The sequence below is a fragment of the Hordeum vulgare genome, chromosome 2H, assembly GCF_904849725.1.
Source record: "Hordeum vulgare subsp. vulgare chromosome 2H, MorexV3_pseudomolecules_assembly, whole genome shotgun sequence".
NCBI lineage: Eukaryota > Viridiplantae > Streptophyta > Magnoliopsida > Poales > Poaceae > Hordeum > Hordeum vulgare.
The window spans coordinates 2,285,298-2,297,517 of NC_058519.1; the positions used below are offsets into that span (position 1 = coordinate 2,285,298).

The 12,220-nt window shown below is 45.9% G+C and overlaps 2 protein-coding genes across 5 annotated transcripts; both read right to left on the reverse strand.

The window, feature by feature from the left end:
* Positions 1-366: 366 nt before the first annotated feature.
* On the reverse strand, positions 367-3,482 carry LOC123431470 (protein NRT1/ PTR FAMILY 8.5-like). The gene is made up of 6 exons (XM_045115272.1): positions 3,371-3,482; positions 3,183-3,274; positions 2,544-2,646; positions 2,247-2,464; positions 1,476-2,005; positions 367-1,389 (listed from the first exon to the last, which is right to left on the reverse strand). Exons 2-6 carry the CDS (start codon positions 3,246-3,248, stop codon positions 498-500), a joined length of 1,809 nt encoding a protein of 602 aa, XP_044971207.1. The 5' UTR covers positions 3,249-3,274; positions 3,371-3,482; the 3' UTR covers positions 367-497.
* A 6,198-nt stretch (positions 3,483-9,680) lies between these two features.
* Positions 9,681-11,966, reverse strand: LOC123431471. 4 transcript variants are annotated; one of them, XM_045115274.1, is made up of 6 exons: positions 11,902-11,966; positions 11,717-11,790; positions 11,024-11,626; positions 10,516-10,664; positions 10,229-10,426; positions 9,681-10,125 (listed from the first exon to the last, which is right to left on the reverse strand). In XM_045115274.1, the coding sequence occupies exons 1-6, from the start codon at positions 11,963-11,965 to the stop codon at positions 10,113-10,115; spliced, it is 1,101 nt and encodes a 366-aa protein (XP_044971209.1). In that variant the 5' UTR covers position 11,966; the 3' UTR covers positions 9,681-10,112. The 4 variants fall into 4 exon arrangements, with proteins under 4 accessions (XP_044971209.1, XP_044971210.1, XP_044971208.1 ...); XM_045115275.1 differs by having other exon boundaries at positions 9,681-10,426; positions 11,717-11,746; XM_045115273.1 differs by having other exon boundaries at positions 9,681-10,426.
* Positions 11,967-12,220: the final 254 nt, after the last annotated feature.

Consider the following 12,220-nt stretch of genomic DNA (forward strand, 5'->3'; position numbering starts at 1 on the left):
GGATTGGGGAGGTTTGGGGATGAGGGGATTTGATGGGATTTGATGAATCCCTTCCTTTCACCCAATCCTCTCAAATCCCCGGGGCTTTGCTTCCACCAGTCCGTCGAAGAGGATCCTGAAACACATGGATAGGAATGGATTGAAGGAGAACGAAGGGGATTCGGCTAAGCAAACCCCTCTTACCAAATGGACGCCCGAGGTTATGTGGGGTTTCTGGCCCTTCAAGGAATTTTCCTCTCCAAACCTCCTGAATCCTTCCGTGTCAAACGAGGCCTAAGGGAGAGAGGATTAATCGCCCGATGGAAAAGAAAAATCAAAGACCGGTGTCGTTGGACTAACCTCTCTAATGACATGTAGAGAATATTGTGACTCTCAATAATTCAATGATGTATTTGTGTGGTTCATTTGACCCCTCGAATGGAGTATATAGGAGTACTCCTACATGATAAGGGCAGAGAGTTGAAGTACAAGACAAGTAATACAGTACATGTTTAAACCTATTCTATCTCCATCTTCTTATCTCTATCTTCAAACCCGGTTACACCTCTAACCACCTGATGGGGTGTGTTCCAAGCAAGTGAAGCATCACTAACATGCATGGTGTTTCCACAAGTTGCATTTCCGCTGTACCTCGTGGAGCAGAGAACAAACTGCAGCAGATTCAGGGCGCCGAACGCCGCCATCACCCAAAAGAAGTAGTCCAAGTGCCCGTCGTTGAGGTCCTCCGGGATCCACCCCGTGGCGGACGCGACAATGCCCAACGCGGCCGAGTTGAGGTAGTTCCCCGACGCGATGGCGAGCTGCGCGAGCGCAGAGCACAGGCTCCTCATGCCGTGCGGAGCCTGGTCGTAGAAGAGCTCGACCATGCCAATTACCGCGAACACCTCGCCGGCACCCATCACGGCGTATGCCGGGACCTGCCACATGATGCTTACGGTCGCGCCGGCCGTGGCCGCCGCGAGCCGGTTCCTCTCAAGCAGCGCCGCGTAGGCCATTCCGAGCGCGGATACCGCAAAGCCGACGCCTAGCCGCTGTAACAGCGAGAGGCCCCGGTCCTGGCCGGTGGCGCGCCGGGCCAGTGGCACCAGTGCGGCGTCGTAGACGGGGATCAGCACGAGAGTGGTGACCACTTCGAATCCGGCGACGGAGGCCGGCGGCACGGTGAATGGACCCACACGGTTGTCCATTGCCATGCCCTGCTCAATCAGTGTCGACGACATCTGCGCCGTGATCATGAAGAAGACCACTATGGACACCCAAGCTGGGCACAGACGAAACAACATCTTCACCTCCTCCACATGTGATAATGGACATAGCCTCCACGGGCTCACATGCACGTCTTTCTTCTCAAGTGTTAGTGGCGGCACAATGGCAGCCTTGTCCAAAAATCTAGAAAGGAGCACCAAATTTCCAGTCACAAAATTTAGACAGGATTATGATCGAGTTTCTTCCAGCTGTAAGACGATGTTAATTACCTGAACTGAGTGGTATGATGAACCTCCAAGCCAGCCGCTGCCGGTGGTGAAGGCGGGTGATGAAGTGTGGAGCAATCACCAGGCAACTTCAGTTGGCAATTCCGTGTGGCGGCAACAACAACCCGGGAAACTCTTACCATGGGGCTCTCGCCCACTCTAGTGTACCTGTACGTCCTCCTACCACCGACGAACACCGCGAAACCGACCGTCATGAGGATCGTCGGGATCGCGAAGCCAATCCCCCAACCCACATTGTCCTGCACCCAAACGATCACGGTGGTCGACAAAAGCGAGCCCGCGCTAAGCGAGAAGTAGTACCAGTTGAAGAAGGAGCCCTTCTTCACTCGCTCCGCCGGGTCGGCGATATCAAACTGGTCGGCGCCAAAGGCAGAAATGCATGACTTAATGCCACCACTACCAAGAGATGTAAGATACAATCCTGCATAGATGGCGACACGGTGGATCTCACTGCGGTTGGAGTATTGCAAAGCCCATGGAAGCGTTGCCGAGGCCGTTAGCACAAGCATCCCCTAGCAAAAAAAGAAAAGAAAAGGAAAGTCGTTCATGAACGCCAACATCACATTTTCGAAAAACTACCATAAAAGGGCATCACCTAGAAAAAAAAACATGAAAGTTCTTCATGAATGTCAACATCACATTTTCCACCATAAAACCTACGGTGGTGCCCCCGGCCTTTGCAACGGTCAATGCGCACGTCCACACAAAGTGCACATATCTATTATGTTCATTTGCAACATATATTCTGCTTACAATGGCGTAGACCGAGAGTGAAACCACCATTGTCTTGTATCTTCCCCAATATGTGTCTGCCAAGAAAGCTCCGACAAGCGACATCAAGAAGTTGGTGCCAATCCAAGTAGACACATCCCTTGCCGCGTCGATGTTACTTTCGTGGAGCACGCTGGTAAGGTAGGTAACCAAGTTCTTGGAGATTCCAAAGAAGGCCACGGATTCGATGAATTCGATACCTAGCACAGATCGAGCAAGGAGAGTTAGCATTGAGCGATTTCTAGTCTGTGACAACTTTTTTCTTTTCTTTTATGGTACCTAAAATGAAGAAGCAGGCTCTCCAGTTCCCTGTTGTTGCCTTAGCAGCAGGCCGTCCGTCGATATCTACTGTTCCATCACTAGTGTACCTTGAATCCTCATTCTGCATGGCACAGTAAAGCCCCTGTTATAATTAACTTTCTTTGTGATGGTGTAGTTCTTTTTTCAAATGATAAGTGCCACATGTGTGTGGCACGAAGCAATCCAACCATGACGGTTTTTACAATTAAAGTTGTTGTCCAAAAAGAAAAAAACAGGCCTAAAACTTGCCATCCGAACAGGAAGTTGTCATTCTCGTTTTAGTAAACTTGACATACTTGTTTTAGTAAACTTGCCATAAAAAATGTTGGAAGTTGCCATGTGTTAAGACCATTTCAAGGCTTCTTTTCGCCATGCATAAACTAGAAAGAATGCCACATGTGTGACACTTATCAGGGTCCTAGTTTTCTTTCTTTCTTTTCGACATGAAGAATACCCCGCACACATCCATCTTTGACACGAAGAATACCTCGCACACATCCATATATTTGTTAAAGATGGATGTGTGAGGGGTATTCTTCGTGTCGAAAAGATGGATGTAGTACAGAACTGAACCATAATCGTGCTAATCAAGAAATCAACAGTTTTCTTTGTACTTGCCTTATACAGGTCAGGACTAGGAGGTAGGTGATGAAGCAAGTGCCTTTCCTCGTCTGCTGCTTCCATGGCTATCCAACTTTGGGCGTCTACAACTGCAATAGGATAATTATAAGCAACAAACATGCATGGTCGCAATTTTCACAAAGAAAAAAACTGAATCAGAGAGAGAGAGAGAGAGAGAGAAAGACCTGGAGGAAGATGAGCAGGTACCGCTTGTGTTGGACGGGAGGCACCAAAGTAGACGAGAGGAGAAACAGATGAGACGTCTCTTTCAGTTTGAGTGCACGTCGTTTTTGGTTTTTAAGAGGCACCTACAAATCTGTCGGCCCAAATAAACACACACCATTCATTCGATGCCCGCTGCAGGTTCTACTCCGTCCATTGCTTCCCTCAGCTCAGATGTGCTCACTCAATCGGCTCCAAAACACGTGTGATCCTGGCTCCCTGGCCACATACTAAGAATAATAATTAAAAAAAATCCTTGCTCCAGTTTAATTCATGCTTTTTGTGGTTGTGGTTTACAAGGTAGAAAACGCAGGAGCCCTCATGTACCAATGTAATTTTCATACAGAAGGTGTTCTGTGCCTTCAACGTAGTAATTTACGCCTACTAAATGACAATACCAGAAAATAGCCCTCTTGTACCAATGCTGCTGTGCTGGTTTATTCATTTCTGCGTTTTGCCCGACCGACATTTTAGGGAAGTTGATTTGCAGACCATAGACTCCAAAATGCTTCTTTTGAGCACCGTAGCTGTCAAATTTAGTCTATCTTGAAGCTTGGGAGCTTCTTTAGCAAGTTCACTGTAAAATTGAGTTCAAGATCACTGAAAATTTCCTGGAGTGTATGTTCCGCAGTTACTGAATTTTGTAGAGTGTATATTCACTGAATTGCAAGTTCTGCAGTTACTCAATTAGTGACTAATTGCAAGTTCTGCAGTTACAAGATCACTGAAATAGTTTCAAGCCATTTGGTTTTCAGTATTAAGTCTAAGATCTTACTGTAGTTAAGAGTTCAAATCAATAGCAGCCCGTTTTTGCAAGTTCAAATCAATAGCTGCCTGTTTTTGCAAGTTCCAATCAATGGATGTGAACCAGCTGCCTTTTTTTTCATTTTGGATTAGTCAGTAATTTTTCTACTAATTTTTTTTTTGGATTCAGTGAAGAGTTGTACCAATAATTAGTCACTCTAGAGTAAAAAAAATGAATATTAGTCCAAAAAATAGAATCATCTTTGTACCAATAATTAGTCCCTCTGTAATTTTTCTGGAGTATAAACTGAATCTTGTCCAACAATGTCTATTGATACATCTGGGGGACCATTTTGTAATATAACTGTAGTTCAACGGACACGGTGCTTCTGCTGCCGAGCTCATGTGAGTTCGGTTAAACGGTAAAATCAACAAAAATAGTAAAAAAAATCTAATTTTTTTTGGTGAGAAATATTGATGTTTTTTCTACATGCGTGCAAAATTTAGTTACGAAATCACATTCATGTAGGTGTTGGCAAAAAAAACAAATCGATGCTTCAAAAAGGCTGTTTTTGGAAGCATTTTGGAGCATCAATTTTTTTTCCCACACCTACACGAATGTGATTTTGTAGAGAAATTTTGCACACATGTAGAAAAGCCATCAATGTTTCTCACCAAAAAAATTCAGAACTTTTTAAATTTTTTAACTGATTTTTATGAATTTACTGTTCACCCAAGCTCACATGAGTTCAGGTTGAGAAGAGTACTTTCATAGTTCAACGATGTTTTCTCTCAATCGTTAATCCTTGTTGTTTTGAGAAGTCACTCTGTTCTGCAAGTTGGACATAACATCAGAAAAGTCTGATGCTTATTGGGGTTGTTAGAGCATTTCTAGCAGACCCCCGTATAATGCCCCGACGCAAAAAATAACCGTCAAATTACGGATCGGCGCAGAAAATGCTGCCCGACCAGACCCCGACCAAACCCTTAAAAGATGTTTGTGCGTTCCTTAGTATAACTGAGGCCAATGATGCGACTACATGTGCAATTAGAAAACAAATTAAAGGAGAAGCAACGTCTAATTCTTTAGAATCAAAGTCAAAGAATGAAGAATGTAAAATCAAGAATCCGGAGATCAACAATGAATGCATCAACAAGATGTTGATCCAACTAGTGGAAGCAGTTATGGAAGTTGGATATCTTCTAAAATGTCTAATTGTGATTCTTGTTTTCTTTGGTCTTGCTATTTTAGCAAAGATTTGATGAATTATTATGTATCCAATGCCTTTGAAAAAAATAAAGAAGCAAATAAAATGTGTTTTCATGCTCGAAATTGAAAGACAAATAACAGATTTGCGGGCCCGCGTCGGTGGCGGCCGAGCAGACCCCGCAAAATGGACCCGAATATCCTTTTATAGGGGTCCGTTTTGCAGGGTCTACTCGGCCGCCGCCCACGCTGACCACCAAAAGCGTTATTTCGCGAACTGTAAACGACTTTTGCGGGTCAGTGATATAGGGGGTCTGCTAGAGATGCTCTTAGTTGGTGCGTGTGCTGAAATTGTTTCCAAAAATAAATGCACAAGAATTCAGAATATTGCTTGATTTTTTAGTAATTAACACCAGAATTAATTTGTTTCCAGAAATACTGGAATCAGTTAACACCATAATTAATTTGTTTCCACAAATCATCTCGATTAGGCGGGGAAGGAGTAGCAGCGGCGGCGGTCCTCAATCGGGCGCGCGGCCATCTCACAACGGGGAAGGAACAGTGGGGGACGGGGACTTGCCCAACTCTCGCGCCTGACGCTGTCCTGGACTAGGGGGTACTCAGCATGTTGTCTCCCGACTAGTGTGTCGGGCCGAGGACCCCGTGGCGGTTCACTAATGGACCAATTCGGACAGCCCATGACATATACGAGGAAGATTCCACAAGACATGATGATCAAGACAAGGACTCCTCTCCTCCGACGTACCCGACTAGGACTCTTGTTATGCTAGGCCTTTGGTACATTGTATAAGCCGAGGTCAGGCTAGTCAATAGATCATTAGATACATTAGGATAGAAACATCATCTAGGGTTTAGTTCATCTGATCTTGTGGTAGATCGACTTTGTAATCATCATACACCCATCAATATAATCGAGTAGGACGTAAGGTTTTACCTCTTCGAAAGGGTCCGAACCTGAGTAAATATTGTCCATGTGTTTCCTGTTACCCATCGATCCAAGATCTACAACTCGGGACCCCCTACCTGAGATCTGCCGGTTTTGACACTGACAACACCGGAGTGGGTGGCCGCAGCGGGCGCGAGGAACAGGGTGGGGACAGAAGCAGAACGACGAGGAGGAGACGCCTGTTAGCCCTGCAGCCGCCGCCCGTGAGGTGTCGTTGTGAAGGAGCAGGTGGGCGGCAACGAAGCTCGCCTCCGTGCACGCAGGTAAGCAGGGGCGGCGCAAGCCCTCAGCAGCGGCGGAGCAGTTCTTTGATGGCGCACGTCCTGGGCGGCGTAGGGGAAGAATCCGACGACAACGGCCCTGACTCGTCGAATCGTGCATGTGTAGGTGGGTGGCAGTCAAGTTGGTGCTCGCGCTAGTGCGACACGGCGAAATTAGCGGCGCTGGTGGGCGGCGGCAGAATCAGCTAGGCGGCTCCTACCTCGGCGACTCACGGGGACGGCGGAGGAAGAAGATGGATACATGGATATTTGAAATTGTTTTAAAACTCTAAGGTCTTTTTTCACAAAAACATCAATACACTACGTGTTGGACAAGCTTTTTCGTACGGAGGAAGTATATACATGGAGAGACAGATAGCCCACCACCACAATATATCTAATAATCCCTCGTTTCTAAATATAAAATCTTTTTAGACATTTCAACAATGAACTACATACGATGTAAAATGAATAAATGTATACTTTAAAATACGTCTATATACAATCGTATGTAGTTTAATAGTGAAATTTTTAAAACGATTTATATTTAGAAACAGAGGGAGTATATATGTATTCATAGACCGTAATTGAGAGAGAGAACCCACAGACGGTCATTCATACATGCATGCATTGCTCCACTATATGCCGAGAGAGATGGGATGCATGGGATGTGAGTGGACTTTTAGTACCACCTTACTCTAGAGGAAGGAGCGTTTTGTTTAATATGAAGGTAAAAGTTTTGCCTCGTTCATTAATTAAGGAAAAAAAAGTTGTCCCTTTAATTAACGGAAAACTGAACAAAAACCGTTACATGCTTAACAATGAATAGCAACCAAGGCCCAATTCCATGATGCAGGTGAACTACTCTCAAATCATGAAACCGCAATACGATAACGAAAAACAGACGAACTCCCCCACCACACTACCCGTACAACCCGCTTGTACATGATAATCAACTTCACAAGTGAGCCTCCACACGCTGGTGATAACCTGAAGAACAAACATTGACATAGGCCACGGACATGAGCACAACCATGGTGACATGTCAAAACACTGAGAGCCATCCATCAAGCCATTATGGACGCTTTTTCTATAGCGCCACTCTTCTTGCTTCTGCACTTGTTTAATTTGTCGTTCAAAATGACAGGACGGGAGCTACACTAGTAGAAAAATGACCTATTGTCCCGGTTCGTGAGGGCCATTTGTCCCGGTTTATCAATAGCATAATGATACCAACCTCTTTATCAATGGTATATTTTTTAATATTCCTAATCTTCAAGAGCATTTCATCCATATTCAAGCGCATTGCATCCATCTTCAACCGCATCGCATCGATCTTCATCTTGCGATCGTCAATGACCTCGGCAACATGCAACTCCATTTCCATATTCTTATCATCAATTATTTTCAATTTTTCCTTCAAGTATTTGTTTTCTTTTTCAACCAAAGTTAACTTCTCGAGAAGCATTTCTAGGTGGGTTGGAATTTCCGGTTCACATACCTTCTAGACTAAAAATATATGTCACGTTGGTCATCATAATTGTCATAAACAATAAATGAACCAAATAGTTATGAAAAGATAATATATACCACATCTGGATCATAGACAGGACGAGGGCCGACGGGGGCGGATACTAAAACCATCGGACTATATATAACAAGGAATAATAAAAGTAAGAAAATTAGACAAGTATCTATCTGAAGTCAGAAATTTTTTCTTTCAGAAAGAAGATAAGAACAAGAGGCTCACCACGGTGGTGCCGGCGACGAGATCGGTGCGGGCGATCGACGGCGATGAAGACGGGGCGTGACGGACCACTAAATCTAGACAAGTCTCGTTGAAAATGGAGCTCGGAGGTCGAGTTTCGAGAGGAGAAAGCTTAACTAGTGTGGCTCGGGCATTTCATCGAACACCTCATGTGCATAGGAGGTGAACTAGAGCACCCAAATGCCCTCCCCTCGCCGGCTCGATAAAAACAGAGCACTGTGGAGTGCTCTGCCGCGGCGGTGGGTATATATGTAGGCAAGTTATTTGTCCCAGTTCGTGGCATGAACTGGGACTAAAGGTTGTGGGCCAGCAGCGAGGACCATTGGTCCCGGTTCGTGGCTCGAACCGGGATAAATGGTTCCGCACGAACCGGGACCAATGCCCACGAGGCCCCGGCCGGCCCCCTGGGCTCACGAACCGGGTCTAATACCCCCATTGGTCCCGGTTCTTGAAGAACCGGGACTAATGGGCTGGCCAGGGCCGAACGATAGCACTGTTTTCTACTAATGCTAGCACCATCACTCTTCTTATCCCTGATGGCCTTCTCCTTGAGGAGACATCCAATCGTCTTACCGGATTCCCGTCTGTTGATTTCTTAAAAGGGGAACGCTATGTATCCGTCGGTTGATTTTTAAAAATTATCCGTCACCTCGGTAGCCATTGGATGTCCGAGCTGACACCGTTTGATCTAGCGTCTGCATCCCGCCACATGGTCAATCGTTATTTCCCGGAACAAATGGTCTGTTGTAGAAACTAAACACTCTTCCTTGGTCCTGACAGATCTGCTCCCCGCGCGCCGCCGCCGCCGCCAGCCCGCCGCAAAATCAGCTCGCCGCCAGCGTGTAGGAGCTAAACTGTCCTCTTCAAGCAGATGGCATCAAGAAGCCTTAGTTAATTTCTGAAACACCATCTCCGTCGCAGAAACACTGGCCATGTTGTAGAAACAATTTCTGAAACAACAGCGCGATGCAGAAAACAACTCCTGAAACAAATAATCGACAAACCGCCGTCAGATCTTGCAATCGAACGGTCGCGTGGGGTCCTTTATTTTTGCAACAAAGATCATGTTGCAAGAACCTTTGTAGCATAGATCTTGCTACATAATTTTTTGCAACACAGATCATGTTATAATTTTTTTTACGGCAGAGACCATGTTGCAGAAAGAGGAGCAGAGAGCCAAGCGATGGAGAAAAGCAAATTGGCTGAGCAAGAGTAGAGCGGTGACAGGCCCATAGCGGGACATGTTTCAAACGTTAGTGATGACGGATGCCCCAGACTGAATCCGCCGGTTGAGTGTCAAGACTTTCATAAAGAAAACAGTGAAAAATAGGCAGATAATAGATAATTCACACGTCACTTCTTCAGCTTTTCCCCTTCTGAGCCATCCGAATCCAGTGCCTAGCTAGCCACCAATACTTCAAAAGCAGCCTCATTTTTATGTTAGGAAAACAGTGAAAAATAGGCAGAGAGTCCTAATAGATAATTTACACGTCACTTCTTCAGCTTCCAGAAACCAATCACACTCGGCAAGACCAACAAAATGTTAGACTGAAACTTCATCAGTCTACAAAAAAGTGGCAGCAGTTATCAGTTCATCTGCTCCTAGCTAGCCGGGATCGATGGTCACATTTCATTAAACCAGCCCCGTCATCTTTCCTGAGCTCGGTCTGGTATTGAACTGCGATGCCATGAACGTATTGAACTGAAGGCTGAGTTCAGGGCGCCCGTCGAACAGGACCTTCAAGGATCTGGTGAAGGCTCAAGCATCGATCCTTCAAAGAGAAAAAAAAGGACCAACACAGGAAAGTTTACAGTCCGTCAAAATTCAAAAAAAAAAGGAAGTTGTGTAGATGTAGCTGCTCATGCATCATGGACCTTTTGCTATGGACGCCGCGCAGGAGCGCCAAGAACTCCTCAAACTTGTCAGGTTTGTCCCTGAAACTATCCTTCACGCTACGGACGTAGAGGAGCGCGTCGTTCATCGACTCCTCATACCTGCCAGGTTTGTCCCTCAAACTATCCTTCACAGCACGGATGCTGAGGAGCATGTCGTTCATCGACTGCTGGGCAGGCCTTCAAGGAAAGGAGAACCAAACAGAACACCATCAGAATACAAGACTAATATAAAACCGAGAATCACAAGAAAAACGAGTATTTATTACGGATTGCTTTCACCGTTGCTTTTACCGTTGGCGAGTTTGACCTTACTGTCATCTTGCTCCTCTCCCCCTTTCTCTGGTACCCTCTTCTTCTTGAGAGGCTCTAGAACTTGATTACTCTTTTCCTCATCATTTGCATTCTGCTCATTATCCTACAAGCCAAATAGGCAATTAGTCAACTGACACGCCCAGTGAAACCAAAACCCTTACTAGATCAACAAAATGACAATCCAAATTCCAACAGGACAGAAACATAGATAAATGGCATTCCAAATTTTATTTGTCTACGTATATTAGTAAAATGTGATCAACTTATTAACATGCAGGTTGTGGCTTTCGATAATAGTCACTTGATTAAGCAGGTCAGGTCTACTTAACAGGCGCAACGGTGTCCATTAACTGTACATGTATGGAAAGACAGGGTCACTAAATATAAATAGTAAAGAAATAACACAATGATAGAAAATGGTATAGTGTGAGTCGTCCATATACTTGGAAATGAAATACTTACATTTGGTAAGGAAGTGACGCACTTGCGCTTGAGGCTAGCCTGAGGTTGCCCATCTTTTGCTAGCATTTGCTTAGAAGAACAAATTTTCATTTCTTCCCCACTTAAAGCAGGACCTCGTGAACAGTTTTTTGTGTGTGTCTCACTCGTATCCTTCTTGCACTTTTCACTAGTCTCAGGCTGCCTATCTTTGCATTTTCCAATTCGCCCATCTGTCTCCTCGGGCATACAGGTCATCTCCTGTCGCTTATCCTCTGGAAGCAATTTCATTTTGGCTTCAACTGCTTTTGCTCGTGCACGCAATCGGCTCTTTTGGGATGCCACTTGCAGCTGCTCAGGCTCTTGCTTTGTTTCAGTAACTTGTGCTGCCCGTTTACTGCTGTAGCTACGGAGGTCAGCATAGCCCCGCTCCAGTGTCCTAAACTGCTCTCGCACGAGGTCCTTGTCTGCAATCAGTGCTGAAATTTCCTTATCCTTCCCTGCAATCAGTGCCTCATGAGCTTGGTTCAATTGTCTTAGCACTGCTTCTAGATCTCCTGCAACGTGGTCATGGCCTGCAGCGTTTTGGCAATGCCCTGCGCCACCTTCAACTTCCTCCACTCTTATCTAACAGTATAAGAAGCACAAAATCTGAGTTGAGAAAATCGACAGGATGCACAAGCCAGCTGAGATGCAACTCATGTTTCGGTAAGGTACCTTAAGCTCCTCGTTCTCCAGCTCCAAGACCTGTATAAAATCTTTCAAATCCTCATTTTCACTCTTTAGGAGTTCTATGCGTTGAATGCAGCAGACAAGGATATCAGCAACACAGCAATAGAGCAACAGTGATAACGCGGTGCTAGTAGTAGGATAGCAAGCAGAGCAGCAGGCAGAGGAATTACCGGCAAACATCCGGTCATCGCCGGAGGGCTGCTGTGCCATACCCATGCACGTCGCCTCCCACATCCGCCTGACATCACACGCTAGTAGTCAGCAGCATCAGTGGGGAGCCGAAACCAAACCCTAGGTAGGATGAAGAGGAGTGGAGCGGAAGGAGGGGTCACCTTGAGGAGGCGCCACTGCACGTGGACGTCGCGGGCCTCCCAGCACTCGTGCTGCAGCGCGTTGACGGCATCCAGCCGCGCGCGGCCGGCGGCGAGCTTCTCCACCCGCGGCACCATCGCTGCCGCCCGGCCGTACGCGCGCAGCCACTCGCCTTCC